At 45.6% G+C, this 15,620-nt stretch overlaps 1 protein-coding gene across 2 annotated transcripts in view; it reads right to left on the reverse strand.

Moving 5' to 3' along the window:
- The window catches only part of LOC122552274 (N-acetylmuramoyl-L-alanine amidase-like), a 13,654-nt gene extending 5,889 nt beyond the window's left edge, over window positions 1–7,765 (reverse strand). Inside the window, exons 1-3 of one of the 2 annotated variants that reach the window (XM_043694968.1) lie at window positions 7,657–7,765; window positions 6,427–7,269; window positions 4,149–4,359 (exon numbers count right to left, since the gene is read on the reverse strand). In XM_043694968.1, coding sequence (XP_043550903.1) covers window positions 4,149–4,359; window positions 6,427–7,269; window positions 7,657–7,732 — 1,130 coding nt within the window. In that variant the 5' untranslated portion in view covers window positions 7,733–7,765. Of the gene's footprint in view, window positions 1–4,148; window positions 4,360–6,426; window positions 7,276–7,656 lie in introns of both variants that reach the window. The other variant, XM_043694967.1, reaches the window with a different exon arrangement.
- Window positions 7,766–15,620: the final 7,855 nt, after the last annotated feature.

The raw sequence follows: 15,620 nt of genomic DNA on the forward strand, positions 1-15,620 counted from the left end.
CCCCACCCCCACCCCCCTCTAGCTTATCTCTCCACGCTTCAGGCTCTCTGCCTTTATTCCTGATGAAGGCCTTTTGCCTGAAACGTCGATTTTGCTGCTCCTTGGATGCTGCCTGAACTGCTGTGCTCTTCCAGCACCACTGATCGAGAAAATGGAGGAGCCTGACAGTGGGGAACAGAACCCAGTGCAATCACAATCGGCCAAATGGCCTTCTTTGTCTCCACAACAGCTCTGCAATCCCTAACTCTTTCTAAGACCTTGACTTACACAAAGATATCCTCATACTGAATATAGCTCTCTAGCACAGTGCTCTTCAAGTCTCCATTTCACATTACTCTCTCCGCTCTGCTGATTTCTGCCAATGCCGGCATTAGATCATCACTTATACCACCACCATTAACATATCCGTATTCCCCTGCACTACACCCTTGGCCAGTAGCCATCCCTGACCCCCTTTTATCATGTCAATGCCTTACAATGAGTTTGAGTTCAGGATCAAGGAGAAGATGTAGCCAAAAAATTCTCTTCAAACTTAGACATCATAAATATACCAGACTCTGACTTATAGTTCTGTTAGGTATGGACGAGGTTGTGTTCTGTGTGTGTGCATGTCCATGCACTGTTGAGAAAAGTACATCTTGTTCTAGTAACTCCACCCACACTGCACTATTTATAAATAGTGAGGCACAGCTCCATGACATCATCACAAGGTCACTCCAGGGTCCTAATGCCCTTACATAACTGAACATTGACAGAAACAGATCATATTGTCATTATCACTTCATGCTTCTGAAAATAGGCTTCAAGTAGTCCTGAATGCTCAGGGTTTTTAATCTGGGGTTGTGATGACACACTTGCAATTCCTCTCCAGTGTGCTTCATGTTAATCACAAATTAATGCTTCAGTATGAACTTCCTTGCTTTAGTCAATCACTTCCTTTGTTAGTGGGAATGTGGAGTAATCAGATTAGCTATGAGCTGATGGAAGGACAGGGCAGGTCTGAGAGGTTCTGCTCCCACTCATAACCTGTACACAATTTTACAATTGCCCCCTGTGTAGAAAAGGAGGCCTCTCCGAGACACGACGCCAGGTTATAGCCCAACAGGTTTTTTTGAAACCGCAAGTTGTGTGATTTTTGACTTTGCCCACCCCAGTCCAACACTGCACATCACACCTTTTCAACATCCTTTTGCATAATGCAATCTGAATTTGAATAAGCACTTGTGTGGCAACCTATTTGCTCAGTTCCCCTCCAGTTCTTCCACCAATCATGTTATACCTGTAACCTAGCAACCCACTGTCCAGAGGACATATTCTCCTCCTACTTGGTGTCTCAAACCCCTTTAGAACCTTCTACTGTGCTGTCCCATGACCTTCTCTGCTCAAAGGAGAACAATCCCAGCTTCCCCGACAACAGAACTCCCTCATTCATTCCCTTGTCTAGTTCATAAGCAGCGCCATACCGGATTTGGAATGTTAACTCTGTTCCTCTCTTCACAAATGCTGCCAGACTTGCTGAATTTCTCCAGCGTTTTCTGTTTGTAATTACAGATTTCCAGCACCCACGCAATTTTGCCCTCATCGCCCTTTCATAATGTTGTCCCAGTAAACCACCTCTCCATCGTCTCTACCTGCCTATTAAAGGATGGTACCCAGAACACAACAGGTTTGCATGTTTTTCCATGTTATAAAAAGGATGCAAAGGGTCTTGTGGTTGTAATGGTAGCATCCCTGCCTCTGAGCCAGGAGACCTAGTTTCAGGGCTCACCTATTCCAGAGGTGTGTATTAACATGAGGATGTTGCTGTGAATGGAGAGTTTGAGTTATAGGGACAGGCTGGAACATTTTTCCTTTGGAGTGTAAAAGGTTGAGGAGGTTGGGGTTTATAAAATCATGAGGGGCACAGATAGGGTGAATGACCAGGGTCTTTTCCCTCGGTGGGGGGGGAGCTCAAATTGAGAGGGCATATTTTTAAGGTGGGAGTGGAAGAATTAAAAAGTACAGAGTGGAAACTTCTTTGGCACATAACGTATCCCACATGTTGATTGAACTGCCAGAGGAAGTGGTGGATGCAGGTACAGTTACAGCATTTAAAGACATCTGGATAAGTAGATGAACAGGAAAGGTTTGGAGGGATATGGGCCAGGAGGAGACAGGTGGGAACTAGTTTAGTTTGGGATTATGTTCGGTGTGGACTGGTTGGACCGAAGGGCCTGTTTCTGTGTTGTATGAATCCATCTCTGAACAGGTTGATCATAAAATATCGATTATTCCCCTCATGAGCTGTGATTGATTCTTTAAGCAATTTAAAAAGGATGTAGATTTACGAAAGAATCCACTGAAAAGAACAACCAATGAAGCCATTCAGTCTATCAAACCTGCTCTCCCATTTGATAAGATGGTAGCTGATCTGATTGTAACCTCAAATCTGCATTCCTGATTTATCTCTTACTGCCTCTTGCCTCTCTTGCTTATCATGAATACATCTACCTCAGCTGTAAAAGTATTCAAGGACTCCACTTCCATTACCTCTTCATGAAGAGAATTCCAAAGAATCAGCAGCCTCAGATAAAATTTCCCCCCATCTCCATCTTAAAATGGCAGCCCCTGACTTTTAGTGATTGCCAGGTGGACCTCAGAGAATATGTGTTCCCTGTTAACCTAGTTCAATCAGGGAGCCCTGGCTGATAGATATAAACAGGAATGTCAGAGGTTCTGTTCGCTCCGACAGCTGGCTCTGAGGCAGCTGGATCAGTGTCAAGGTGTGTAAAGTAAAAGGTCAATTGGTGATGGGATACCGGCCTTGGTGGAGTTAGTTCAGTGGCGACGAGAGTAGAGCACGTTCCTGAAGAAACTCACTCACAACAGTCGCCTTTGAGTTGGGATAAGCATTTCTGACATTGTGCTGTTATTTGGGAAGTTTGACTCATTCGATCCTGCTGTTGAAGTCCGGGCCCAGCGTGTGGAAATATTGTGATATTTTATTGTGGGGGAATGACATTGAGCAGATGAAAAGTAACAAGTAATTCTCACAGCGTGTGGACCTGCAGCTTTTCCAGTTATTAAGAGCCTAACTAGAAGCATGTCCCTGAGGCACCAGATACTAAAAGCTTTCTAGAGTTAATGGGTTTAATTACGGAATATAATGATCCAAAGCCTCCTCTAATTCTGAGATGCTATTGGTTTTAATTGGACATTTGTGAACTAGGGGAATCCGTACTGGGATTTTTGACTCGGTTAAGGCAGGCAGAGGCATGTGAGTTTGGTTTAACCCTTAATGAGGTCTGAGTGACCGTTTGGAATGTGGGAGTAATGATGTAACCTTGCCAAAGGGTCGACTAACTGAAGCCCAACTGGACTTCAAACAGGCACCAGAACTGGGTTTATCGTTGGAAAGTGCAGCAAGTGGAGTATATAAGTTGCAGTGTATTCCGATGGAAGTGGACACCCTCACCAGTCTAACTGAGCTGGGGAAACACCCATGAGTGAAAGCAATTGCACATCCTCACTCAAGACATATCCTGAACTGAGGTCAGCCCACAGCAAGACACCAAAACAAAGCCAAGCCTCGGCCAAACAGTTCACATTTTCTTCAGAGTCGGGCTGGCAAGCCATTGTAGTTACTGCCGGTATGCGGACTCAAACTGGCAAAGGGGTCCCAGTGGACCCAAACAGAGTGAGAGATCTCACAGACCGATATCCAGGAGAGTACTCCATGGAATAATTTCAATGATGGGAGTTGTTTTGGTGGGGGTGGGAATTCTAGCCATGGGACCATCAGCTCCTGCTGCCCCTGCTCACAATGGGCAATGGACAATGTCCAGCTTCCATCTCATGGCCTCTTCATTCCAGCCTGTCCTCCACTCCAAACTCCCTAGCGCCCTTTTAGACCAACCAGATACCTGGAGTATCACTTCTTTACAAAATGGAACTCAGGTTTTGAAAGATGAACTGTGTTAGAAGCTTGATCGATAACTGGGTGTGTTTGAGTCCCAGCCGGACAAACAGATGATGGAGAAAACTCCAGAGGGCTACACTGATGGGGTAAAGTGAGGAGGCAGTGCGAGGATGGGCAGGGACGAGTTGGGCCGAATGGCCTGTCGCTCTGGTCTGCACTCGGGAGAGCTCACGGAGTTGGGTTCCTTTACTTGTAGCCGATGTCGTCCCATTGACGAACATCCTGGTGGAAGCGTTGCATGCTCCTCATGTTCGCTGCACAATGGCGGAAGGTGGTGCAGGGCTGGCTGGGCACGTAGGTGTGGTGGATATAGACAAAGTGCAGGGGAAGCGCGAGCATCACCGGAGACCCTTTGTACGGTCTGGCAGCCCACAGGCACCGAGGAATAATGGCGGGACATTCTGCAACAATAACAAAATAAAGCTGCAGTTACCAATAACTCAGTGAGAAACAGAAACAGAAAGGATAGTGAAGAAGGCGTTTAGTATGTTTTCCTTTATCTGTTAGTGCATTGAGTACAGGAGTTGGGAGGTCATGTTGCGGCTGTACAGGACATTGGTTCAGTCACTTTTGGAATATTCTGTGCAATTCTGGTCTCCTTCCTATTCGAAGGATGTTGTGAAACTTGAAAGTGTTCAGAAAAGATTTACAAGGATCTTCCAGGGTTGGAGGGAGAGGCTGACCAGGCTGGGCCTGTTTTCCCTGGAGCGTCGGAGGCTGAGGGGTGACCTTATAGAGGTTTATAACATCATGAGGGGCACGGATAGGGTAAATAGACATGGATAAGGTGAATAGATAAGGTATTTTCCTTGGGTCGGAGAGTCCAGAACTTGAGGGCATAAGTTTAGGATGAGAGGGGGAAAGGTTTAAACGGGACCTAGGGGGCAACTTTTTCACACAGAGGGTAGTGTGTGTATGGAATGAGCTGCCAGAGGAAGTGATAGAGGCTGGTACAATTACCACATTGAAAAGGCATCTGGATGGGTACAGGAATAGGAAAGGTTTAAAGGGATATGGGCCAAGTGCTGGCAAATGGGACTATTTAATTTAGAATATCTGGTCGGCATGGATGAGTTGACCGAAGGGTCTGTTTCTGTGCTGTACATCTCTCTGACTCAATGATAAAGGGCACCATTTCCTCTTTCAAAAGTCCAAAAGTCTCTGGCTATATTGTTCACTCCCACAACCTGTTCAGCTACCTGGGAGCCAATCACGTAGTTGTTGGTAGGTAGAAAGGCTCCATTTTATTAGCAACTGGTCACTACTCCACAGACTAGTTGTCAGTCGAAACTTAATCCCTGGTTCCAGTTCACCCGCAGAAACCTTCCCCCATTAGTTAATCAAGCAACAGTGTGAACATCACATATGATAAGTGCTGGTAGTTTGCTTTCAAAATGTAGAGCAATTGTTTCTGCCATTCTCAATTTTTAAAACAATCATAGATTCATAGAATCATTGAGCAGTTCAGCACAGAAGCAGACCCCAACTCGTCCATGCCGACCAGATATCCTAACCTAATCTAGTCCCATTTGCCAACACCCGGCCCATATCCCTCCAAACCCTTCCTATTCATATACCCATCCAGATGCCTTTTAAATGTTGCAATCGTACCAGCCTCCACCATTTCCTCAGGCAGCTCATCCCATACACGAACCACCTTCTGTGTGAAAAAGTTGCCCCTTCGGTCCCTTGTATATCTTTCCCCTCTCACCCTAAACCTATGCCCTCTAGTTCTGGACTCCCTGACGCAAGGAAAATACCTTACCCATTCACCCTATCCATGCCCTTCATGATTTTATAAATTACACTGTTTAACTTCGTCCTGTCAGTGGGAAGATGGGATTGGGAAGTCTCTACCTAGCAGGATAGTACCCTTTCCTTGCCAGTGACTGGGCAATGAAGCCATTTGAGCAGATGTAAACAATACAGCTGTCACATTGGCATTACAGGGGTAGCTTATTCAGCTGAAGTGACCCTGGGTGCTGAAGGGAGATAATGATACCATTCCTTAATTGTCACAAACAAAGTATCAGTGTAACGTTTAGAAGAAAAATTATATGTGAATGAATTGTTCACATTTACATTGAAATGCTTTATAAAAATCTGTTCATGGTGAGCTCAGTTGGCTGGATGGGCTGCTTTCCGATGCAGAATGTCACCAACAGCATGGGTTCAATCCCCATCACTGGCTGAGGTTACCACAAAAAACTCTCCTTCCCAACATCTCCTCTCGCCTGAGGTGTGGTAACTCTCAGGTTAAACTACTTCAAGTGTCTCTCTCTAATGAGGGAACAGCCTATGGTCTGGTCAGACTATGGTACCTTTATCTAATTAGAATAAATATTCCGTCATTGACAGTGTCCCTAAGAAATCTGCAACAAAACAGAGGGTGTTTTGGACATAACTTGCCTGCCATAGTTTAGGTGTGTTTTTGATAGGAGCACCAGTCAGTTCAACAGTGTACTTACCAAGATAGTGATGATGAAACTGTTTAACTCCTTGCTCAGAAATTCTTCTAAGGATGCTGTCATTGAGGTGTTGGAGAATTGAATCATTCCTGATGTAGTCATATAGATAAACTGCACTTATAACCTGATTGGTAAAAGAATTGAGGTCAACCTTTGACTGAAAGTTCTTTCGCCGTGCATTGGCCTTGAGGCCTATCTGCCCCTGGGTCTCGCCATAGTAATCCCTCAGCACAGCACTGAGCTTGGGCAATGGTGGGCCTTGGAACTGAGTTAGAAGGTGTCCCAGGATGAAGCCATCCATGCCTCCATTCATCACAGCATCTGTGGCGAGAGACAAGGGACCCAGCCCAGTGAAAACCTGAGGAGAAATCACATTGTCCCAGCAGCCATTGGGTCCCAGTAACACCTGGCTGCTGTTTGAGTGATGGGCCACGATTGCTAAGCCGAGATCTTTGGCTAACGTCAGAGCGTAAAGATTATCAATCGGGGCGTCCCCAGCTACGTCCGGCCAAGAGCAGTCCTTCTTCCTTCTCAGTCCAGCTTCTATCCCCGCCATCAGGTTGGCCAAAGCGATGGTGGTCCCGTCCGGAGTGAGGACCACACCGCGCTCAGCTGGAGGGCTGGCTCTGTGGTTCATGACGTCTCTCATAAAAGACAGCTGGTCTTCGGAGAGAGGTGGCAGAGAAGCGGGAGGGGCTGAGCCATCACCGAGAAGAAGATGGCGGTAATCCTGGTCAGAGGTCCGCAGTCCCCCTAGGCCAGTGGCCACATCGAGAATAGTCAACGCTGGGGCGAGGCCTTCCAACTCCTCGATGATGCTTAAGACATTATCGAGGTGATAGTCTGGTGCTGGAAGGAAAGATCAAACAATGAGAGAGTTAGAGAAAGTAACAGAATAACAAGCAATGGTTTGACATTAAAAGTATAACTCAACACGCTCCTGTAGTGTTGCAAGTGTCATGAACAACATTGTCACCGGCGCTAACAGGGTAATGACTCCCTGAGTTAAGCACTGTCCCTCAATGGAATGTTAACACAGCCACCCAGCACAGGGCGAAGATCACCTTAAACCCATGGGCTCCGGCTCCGGCTCCGGCTCCGGCCTTGTGTTTGAATCCGTCCGGCTCCCTCCCTCCCTGGAGCACTGCCACTTGCTGTTCATCCACAGAGCAGTCCGTCTCAAAGCCCACAGGAAAAGCTTTCAGAACCGCAGCAGGGCACGGTACTCACCTCTGACAGAGCCGAGGACAGGGTAAAGCCACCAGAGGAGCAGGGAGCAGCACTGAATCTGTACGTGGACTGACATGGCTCCGACTCCTGAGACAGGCAGTAACCTCTCCTCCCCCTTTATCAGCTGTTTGACCTGAAATCCTGTGGATCATTGACTTGAACTTTACTTCTCATCTACAAATTTTTACTTCATCAGATTGCGATACAATTGTATCCAATGACGTCTCTTCAAAATGCTAAAGCACTTCAGACAACATTTTAAGGCTGGTTGATGTTTATTTGGACCCATTAGCAGGGTTTTCAACAGGCCCAATGTCTACTATAAGTACTGAACTGAAACCATAAGACAGTAAGATATAGGAGCAGAATTAGCCCATTTGGCCCATCAGGTCTATTCTGCCTTCCCATCATGGCTGAGATGTTTCTCAACCCCCGTTCTCCCGCTTTCTTCCCATAACCTTTGACCCCCTTACTATCTCAGGCTTAAATATCCTCAATGACTTGACCTCCACAGCCCTGTGCAGCAATGAGTTCCACACAGTTACCACCCTCTGGCTGAAGAAATTCCCCCTCACCTCAGTTCTAAAGGGTCGCCCCTTCACCCTGAGGCTGTGCCCAGGGGTCCTAGTCTCTCCTGCTGGTAGAAACATCTTCTCCACATCCACTCTATCCAGCGAGTACAGACCCAGACACCTCAATCACTCCTCATATGACAAGCCCTTAATTCCCATGATCGTTCTTGCAAACCTCCTCTGGATCCTCTCCAATGCCAACACATCTTCCCATAGGTATTCCAAATATTCCAAATGCAATTTGATCAGAGTCTTATACAGCATCAGCTCTTGTATTCTAGGCTTCTTGATATGAATGCTAACATTGCATTTGCCTTCCTAACTGCCAAGTGAACTTGCACGTTAACCTGAGGAGAGTCCTGAACAAGGACTCGCAAGTCCCTTTGTGCTTCAGATTTCTGAAGCCTTTCCCTATTCAGAAACTGTTCAAAATCATTATACGTAGCCCACACAAAGCCATAAAATTGTCCTCAAAGATTTCATTCCACTCCCATGACCACTTCTGTCTAGAAGGACGAGGGCAGCAGATACATAGGAACACCACCATCTGCAAGCTCCCCTCCAAGCCAGTCACCACTCTGACTTGGAAGTGAGTCGTTGTTCCTTCAGTGTTGCTGGGTCCAAATCCCTGAAACTACATTCCTGACAATATCGTGGGTGTATCTCCCCGCCCCAAAGACTGGTGAGGTTCAAGAAGGCAGCTCACCACTGTCTGCTCCTGAGCAATTAGGGGCGGGTGATAAATATTGGCCCAGCCAGCGATGCTGGCATCCCACAAATGAACCAAAAACACCAATCCAAGTGGAGGATGTGTGTGACCTCACCGTCGTTGCTTCAGGCAACCTGAAGCAGCCAATTACAAGCCTCTAAATAAGACCACACCCAAGGACTAATCACCCCTTGATGGGCACGTTGGAAAATCAGAGACTGGAGTAGACCATTCAGCCCATCGAATCTGTGCCAACACTCGATAACATCAAAGCTCATCCTATTGTGGCATTGAATCTGTTTACCTGTCAGCTCTCCATTACTCTAGTAGATCAAATCTTGGACCTAAATCAGCCTCGAATATATTCAATAAGCCTAATGAGGGAAGAAATTCCTCTTCACTTCCATTTTATACAGGAGATCATTTCTCCTGAAGTGATGTTGCCTTGTTCTAGATTTCTCCACAAGGGGAACATCCTTTCAGCACCCACCCTCTCAAGCCCTCTCAGAAATAACAATGTTCTAATAAAATGCTTTTAAGCTCTTGACGAGTGATAACGCAAGCTGCTCAGCCTTTCTCTCTTCCCGCGAATCAGCCTAGCGACCCTTCTCGTTATTAAGTAAACCCACTAACGTTCCCTTTAACTTTCCCAGCCTCTGAGGTCAGTGTTCAGCAATAGTTTCCAGAATTGGAAGATAAGCCTGATCCTCTGTGCAGGGATCTTCTGAGCGGTTGCGTTGTTTTGCGGGAACATTATCATCCACCCTTCAATTAAAGTGGCCAAATCTGTAACGAGGCATGATCTCACCGATATTCTGTAATTATTCAAATAGTCAAAGCTTTGATTTTTTTTGGTTCACTCATGGGATGTGGGCATCACTGGCTGGGTCAACATTTAATGTCCATTTATTACCTTCAGATCCCTCTCCCCCTTCTCATCATTAACTTCCTTCAACCCTCCAAGATCATTCCTTTTTTCCAATTCTGTTCTCCTCAACTCCCTCAGATTTCTTGGCAGCTGGGCCCTAAGCTCCACAATTCTCTCCCCTTGAACCTCTCTGCTTTTCGTTTGCCTCCCTTAAGATATTCCTTAAAACCCAACCTCTTTGGTCAAAGCTTTTAGAACATAGAACATAGAACATTACAATGGCATACAGATCCTTCAGCCCTCGATGTTGCGTCAACCTGTGAAACCAATCTACCCTACATTATTCCATTATCATCCATGTGTTTATCCAATGACCATTTAAATGTGCTTAAAGTTGGTGAGTCTACTACTGTTGCAGGCAGTGTATTCTCTGAGTAAAGAAACTACCTCTGACATCTGTCCTATATCTATCACCCTTCAATTTAAAGCTGTGTCCCCTCATACTAGCCATTACCATCCGAGGAAAAAGGCTCTCACTGTCCACCCTATCTAACCCTCTGATCATCTTGTATGTCTCTATTAAGTCACTACTTAATTTTCTCTCTTAAAAAAAAGCCTCAAATCACTCAGCCTTTCCTCATAAGACCTTCCCTCTATACCAGGCAACATCCTAGTAAATCTCCTCTGAACCCTTTCCGATGCTTCCACATCCTTCCTATAATGCGGTGACCAGAACTGTACACAATACTCCAAGTGCGACCGCACCAGAGTTTTGTACAGCTGCAACATGACCTCATGGCTCTGAAACTTAATCCCTCTACCAATAAAAACTAACACACTGTATACCTTCTTAACAACCCTATCAACCTGGGTAACAACTTTCAGGGATCTATGTACCTGGACACTGAGATCTCTCTGCTCCTCCACACTACCAAGAATCTTACCATTAGCCCAGTATTATGTATTCCTGCTATTCCTTCCAAAGTGAATCACCTCACACTTTTCCACATTAAACTTCACTTGACACCTCTCAGCCCAGCTCTGCAGCTTATCTATGTCCCTCTGTAACCTGCAACATCCTTCAACACTACTGACAACTCTACTGACCTTAGTGTCATCCTCAAATTTACTAACCCATCCTTCTATGCCCTCATCCAGGTCATTTATAAAAATGAAAAACAGCAGTGACGCCAAAACAGATCCTTGCGGTACATCACTAGTAACTGAACTCCAGGATGAACATTTCCCATCAACCACCATCCTCTGTCTTCTTTCAACGAGCCAAGTTCTGATCCAAACCGTTAAATCATCCTCAATTCCATGCTTCCATATTTTCTGCAATAGCCTACTGTGGGGAACCTTATCAAACGCCTTATTGAAATCCACATACACCACATCAACCACTTTACCCTCATCCACCTGTTTGGTCACCTTCTCAAATAACTCAATAAGGTTTGTGAGACTCAATAAGGTTTGTGAGGCACAATCCACCCTTTACAAAACCGTGTTGACTATCCCTAATCAAATTATTCCTTTCCAGATGATTATAAATTCTCGCTCTTATAATCATTTCCAACACTGTTCCCACAACCGAAGTAAAGCTCACTGGTCTATAATTACCAGGGTGTCTCTATTCCCCTTTTTGATCAAGGGGACAACATTTGCTATCCTCCAGTCTTCTGGCACTATTCCTGTAGACAATGACAACATAAAGATCAAAGCCAAACGCTCTGCAATCTCCTCCCTTGCTTCCCAGAGAATCCTAGGATAAATCCCATCTGGCCCAGGAGATTTTACCTATTTTCACACTTTCCAGAATTGCGAACACCTCCTCTTTATAAAACTCAATCCCGTCTAATAGCCTAGTAGCCTGTATCTCAGTATTCTCCTCAACAACATTATCTTTCTCCTGTGTGAATACTGATGAAAAATATTCATTTAGCGCCTCTCTTCTCTTTTCGGACTCCATGCAAAACTTCCCACTAATGTCCTTGATTGGCCCTAATCTTACTCTAGTCATTCTTTTATTTCTGACGTACCGATAGAAAGCTTTAGGGTTTTCTGTGATCCTACCTGCCAAAGACTTATCATATTCCCTCCTAGCTCTTCTTAGTTCCCTCTTTAGGTCCTTCCTGACTAACTTGTAACTGTCAAGTGCTCTAACTGAATGTAACAAAAGAAGCTGAAAATGACAGTGAAATGCTGGATGAGCAAGAGGATTAACAGCTTGTGTTCTGAACTCAGTTTCAAAAAGTTACTGAAAACCTTGTAGAACTGAGAAATGTAGGGATTGCTATACAGCACAACCCCATGGCCATAACAAGGAGCTGCATCACTGCAAACCAATTGAATCACAACTAGCATAATCTGCATTTATGTAGCACTCTCAGTCTGTTAAAGGGCACCAGGAGCCTTCATCTTTACATTAGCCTCCTTCTTCCTCTTGACAAGAAATTCAACTTCATTAGTAAACCATGGTTCACTTGCTTGACCACTTCCTCCCTGCCTGACAGGTACATACTTATCAAGGTCACGCAGTAGCTGTTCCTTGAACAAGTTCCACATTTCAATTATGCCCAACCTCTGCAGTTTCATTCCCTCTCCTATACATCCTAAATTTTGCCAAATCCCAACATAATTGCCATTCCACCAGCTATAATTCTTGCCCTGCGGTATATACCTATGCCTTTCCATCACTAAAGCAAATGTAACCGAATTGTGGTCATTATCACCAAAGTGTTCACCTACCTTCAAATCCAAAACCTGGCCTGGTTTATTAGCTAGTACCAAATCCAATGTGGCTTTGCATCTTGTTGACCTATCTACATACTGTGTCAGGAAACCTTCCTGCACACATTGAACAAAACCTGACCCATCTAAAGTACACCCAAACATCTCCCTCAGTGGGAAACTTTGCATGATAACATTGCTGTTGGCCTCCTCTATATTGGGGAGACAGGCCGCCTACTTGCAGAACGTTTCAGAGAACACCTCTGGGACACCCGGACCAACCAACCCAACCACCCCATGGCTCAACACTTCGACTCCCCCTCCCACTCCACCAAGGACATGCAGGTCCTTGGACTCCTCCATCGCCAGACCATGGCAACACGACGGTTGGAGGAAGAGCGGCTCATCTTCTGCCTGGGAACCCTCCAACCACAAGGGATGAACTCAGATTTCTCCAATTTCCTCATTTCCCCTCCCCCCACCTTGTCTCAGTCAAATCCCTCGAACTCAGCACCGCCTTCTTAATCTGCAATCTTCTTCCTGACCTCTCTGCCCCACCCCACTCTGGCCTATCACCCTCACCTTGACCTCCCTCCACCTATCGCATTTCCAAAGCCCCTCCCCCAAGTCCCTCCTCCCTACCTTTTATCTTAGCCTGCTGGACACACTTTCCTCATTCCTGAAGAAGGGCTTATGCCCGAAACATCGATTCTCCTGTTCCTTAGATGCTGCCTGACCTGCTGCGCTTTTCCAGCAACACATTTTCAGCTCTGATTTCCAGCATCTGCAGCCCTCACTTTCTCCTCAAGGAACAGCTACTGTCAGACAGGGAGGAGGTGGTTGAGCGAGTGAACCATGGTTTACTAACAAAGTTGAATCTCTTATGAAGACGATGAAGGAGGCTAATATAAAGATGAGGGCTCCTGGGGGCCATGAACAGACTGAGGGTGCTACATAAATGCAGGTTATGCTGGTTGTAATTCAATTGATTTGTGAGGATGCAGCTCCTTGTTATGGCCATGGGGTTGTGCTGTAGAGCAATGCCAACATTTCTCAGTCCCACAAAGTTTCCGTAACTTTTTGAAACTGAGTTCTGAACACAAGCTGTCAATCCTGTTGTTCATCCAGCTTCATTGGTTACATATTCTAGATTCAGTATTTTGCTTTTTTACTTTATTTGCTGCTCTCACTCTGCTTTTCGGCAGCATTCGAATCAGTGGAGAAACAGGTCCAAGCAGTTTCTGACTCTGTGCATCTCAGTTACAGCATCTCACCAAACCTCGCCTTAAAAGAGAAAATCTCTAAACCAAAGTCAGTGAAATAAAGACTTGGAAGCAATCGTGCCTCAAATGTTTTGACATTTATTGGTGGCTTAACTGGCTAAGGAGAAAAAACGTGTCCCAATCGAAATATTTCAGTCTCGTTGTTTGAATGCTCATCAGTCACTCTGGAAGAAGTGCAGGGAATGGTAATGAAGACCATAAGCTGTAGGAGCAAAGGTAGGCCATTCAGTCCATCAAGCCTGCTCCACCATTCAGTGAGATCATCTCAGAATAAGGGACCACACAGTCAGGACAGAGATGGGTTAGATTGGGTTGGGATATCTGGTCGGTATGGAAGGGTTGGACTGAAGGGTCTGTTTCTGTGCTGTACATCTCTATGACTCTATGAGAAGGTATTTCCTCTCAGAGGGTTGTAAATCTGTGGACATTTTTACCACGGATGATTGTCGAGGCTGGGTCATTCAGTATATTCATGGTTGTGATCGACAGATATTTTTTAATCAGGAAGGGAATCAAGAGTTATGACGGAAAAGGCAGGAAATTCTTTCTAATTTCAAAAATATACTTTATTCATAAAAATATCTTTATGTAGATACATAGTCACCAAAGCAGTTCAGTTCTGTACAGTAGCATAGGATGAAACAAACAAACATTGTCAGTTCTGAGGTAGGGTCCATAAGACATAGGAGCAGAAATGAGGCCATTCAATCATGGCTGATACGTTTCTCAACCCTATTCTCCTGCTTTCTCCCTGTAACTCTTGATTCATTTGATATTCAAGAACATATCTATCTCAGTCTTAAACATACTCAATGACCTGGCCTCCACAGCCTTTTGTGGTGATGATTTCGATAAATTCACCACTCTCTGGCTGAAGACACTTCTCCTTATCTCCATTCTAAAAGGTGTTCCATTTACTCTGAGGCTGTCATGGAACCTGAAACACTAACTTTGATTTCTCTTCACAAATGCTGCCAGACCTGCACAGTTTTTCCAGTGACTTCTGATTTTTCTTTCAAACAAACGTTGGAGTTTGACTGTATCCAGCAAGCAAACCAAAGGACATTCTTAAGTGTACAAGATTATATTTATATATATTTGAGGCACCAGGAGGGTCCAATGCATTAAAGCCCCACCAATTTATCTTTGGCCACTTTCCTTATGTGGGTGGCTTGCTATCAACTCTTGCTCAATAGCATTTTGCTAAAGCATCTTACGACTTTAAAGTTGTTACATAAATACAAAAAAAAGTAATTTTATTTTATATCCCAGGAGCGTAGACGTGTGTTTAAATTGATTAAATAATATCAGTTGTACCCTATGGAGTTCCCGATTGCAGTGGGACTGAAACACACACCTAAATGAATTGCAGGTACCCTGCTCCAGGTGTGCTATCTGGAAGCGCCCTGGGGGTTGTAGTCCGGAGCAGTCCACAGACTACATTTCCCGGCGTGCAAGGGGGAGGAGCTCACTGGGAGTTGTAGGCCGGAGTGTACCTGAGACTACATTTCCCGGCATGCAAGGGGAAGGTGCCCACTGGGTGTTGTAGGCCTGAGTATCCCGGAGACTACATTTCCCGGCGTGCAACGGGGGCGGCGGTCACGAACGAGCCTGTGAATGGCTAGTGGTTCGCCTGCGCCAATGGGTGACCGCGGGAGACGCATGCGCGGGACGGGGTGCGTGAAGGGGAGGCGGCGGGCGGGAGTCTTGGAAACGGAGCGAGAGGGCGGCCTCGGGTTCAGGCTCAGGCCGGGACCAGGACCTGGGGCTGGGGAGGGTGAGTGACACTACCCACACACACC

The sequence above is a fragment of the Chiloscyllium plagiosum genome, chromosome 8 (assembly GCF_004010195.1).
Source record: "Chiloscyllium plagiosum isolate BGI_BamShark_2017 chromosome 8, ASM401019v2, whole genome shotgun sequence".
Classification (NCBI taxonomy): Eukaryota; Metazoa; Chordata; class Chondrichthyes; order Orectolobiformes; family Hemiscylliidae; genus Chiloscyllium; species Chiloscyllium plagiosum.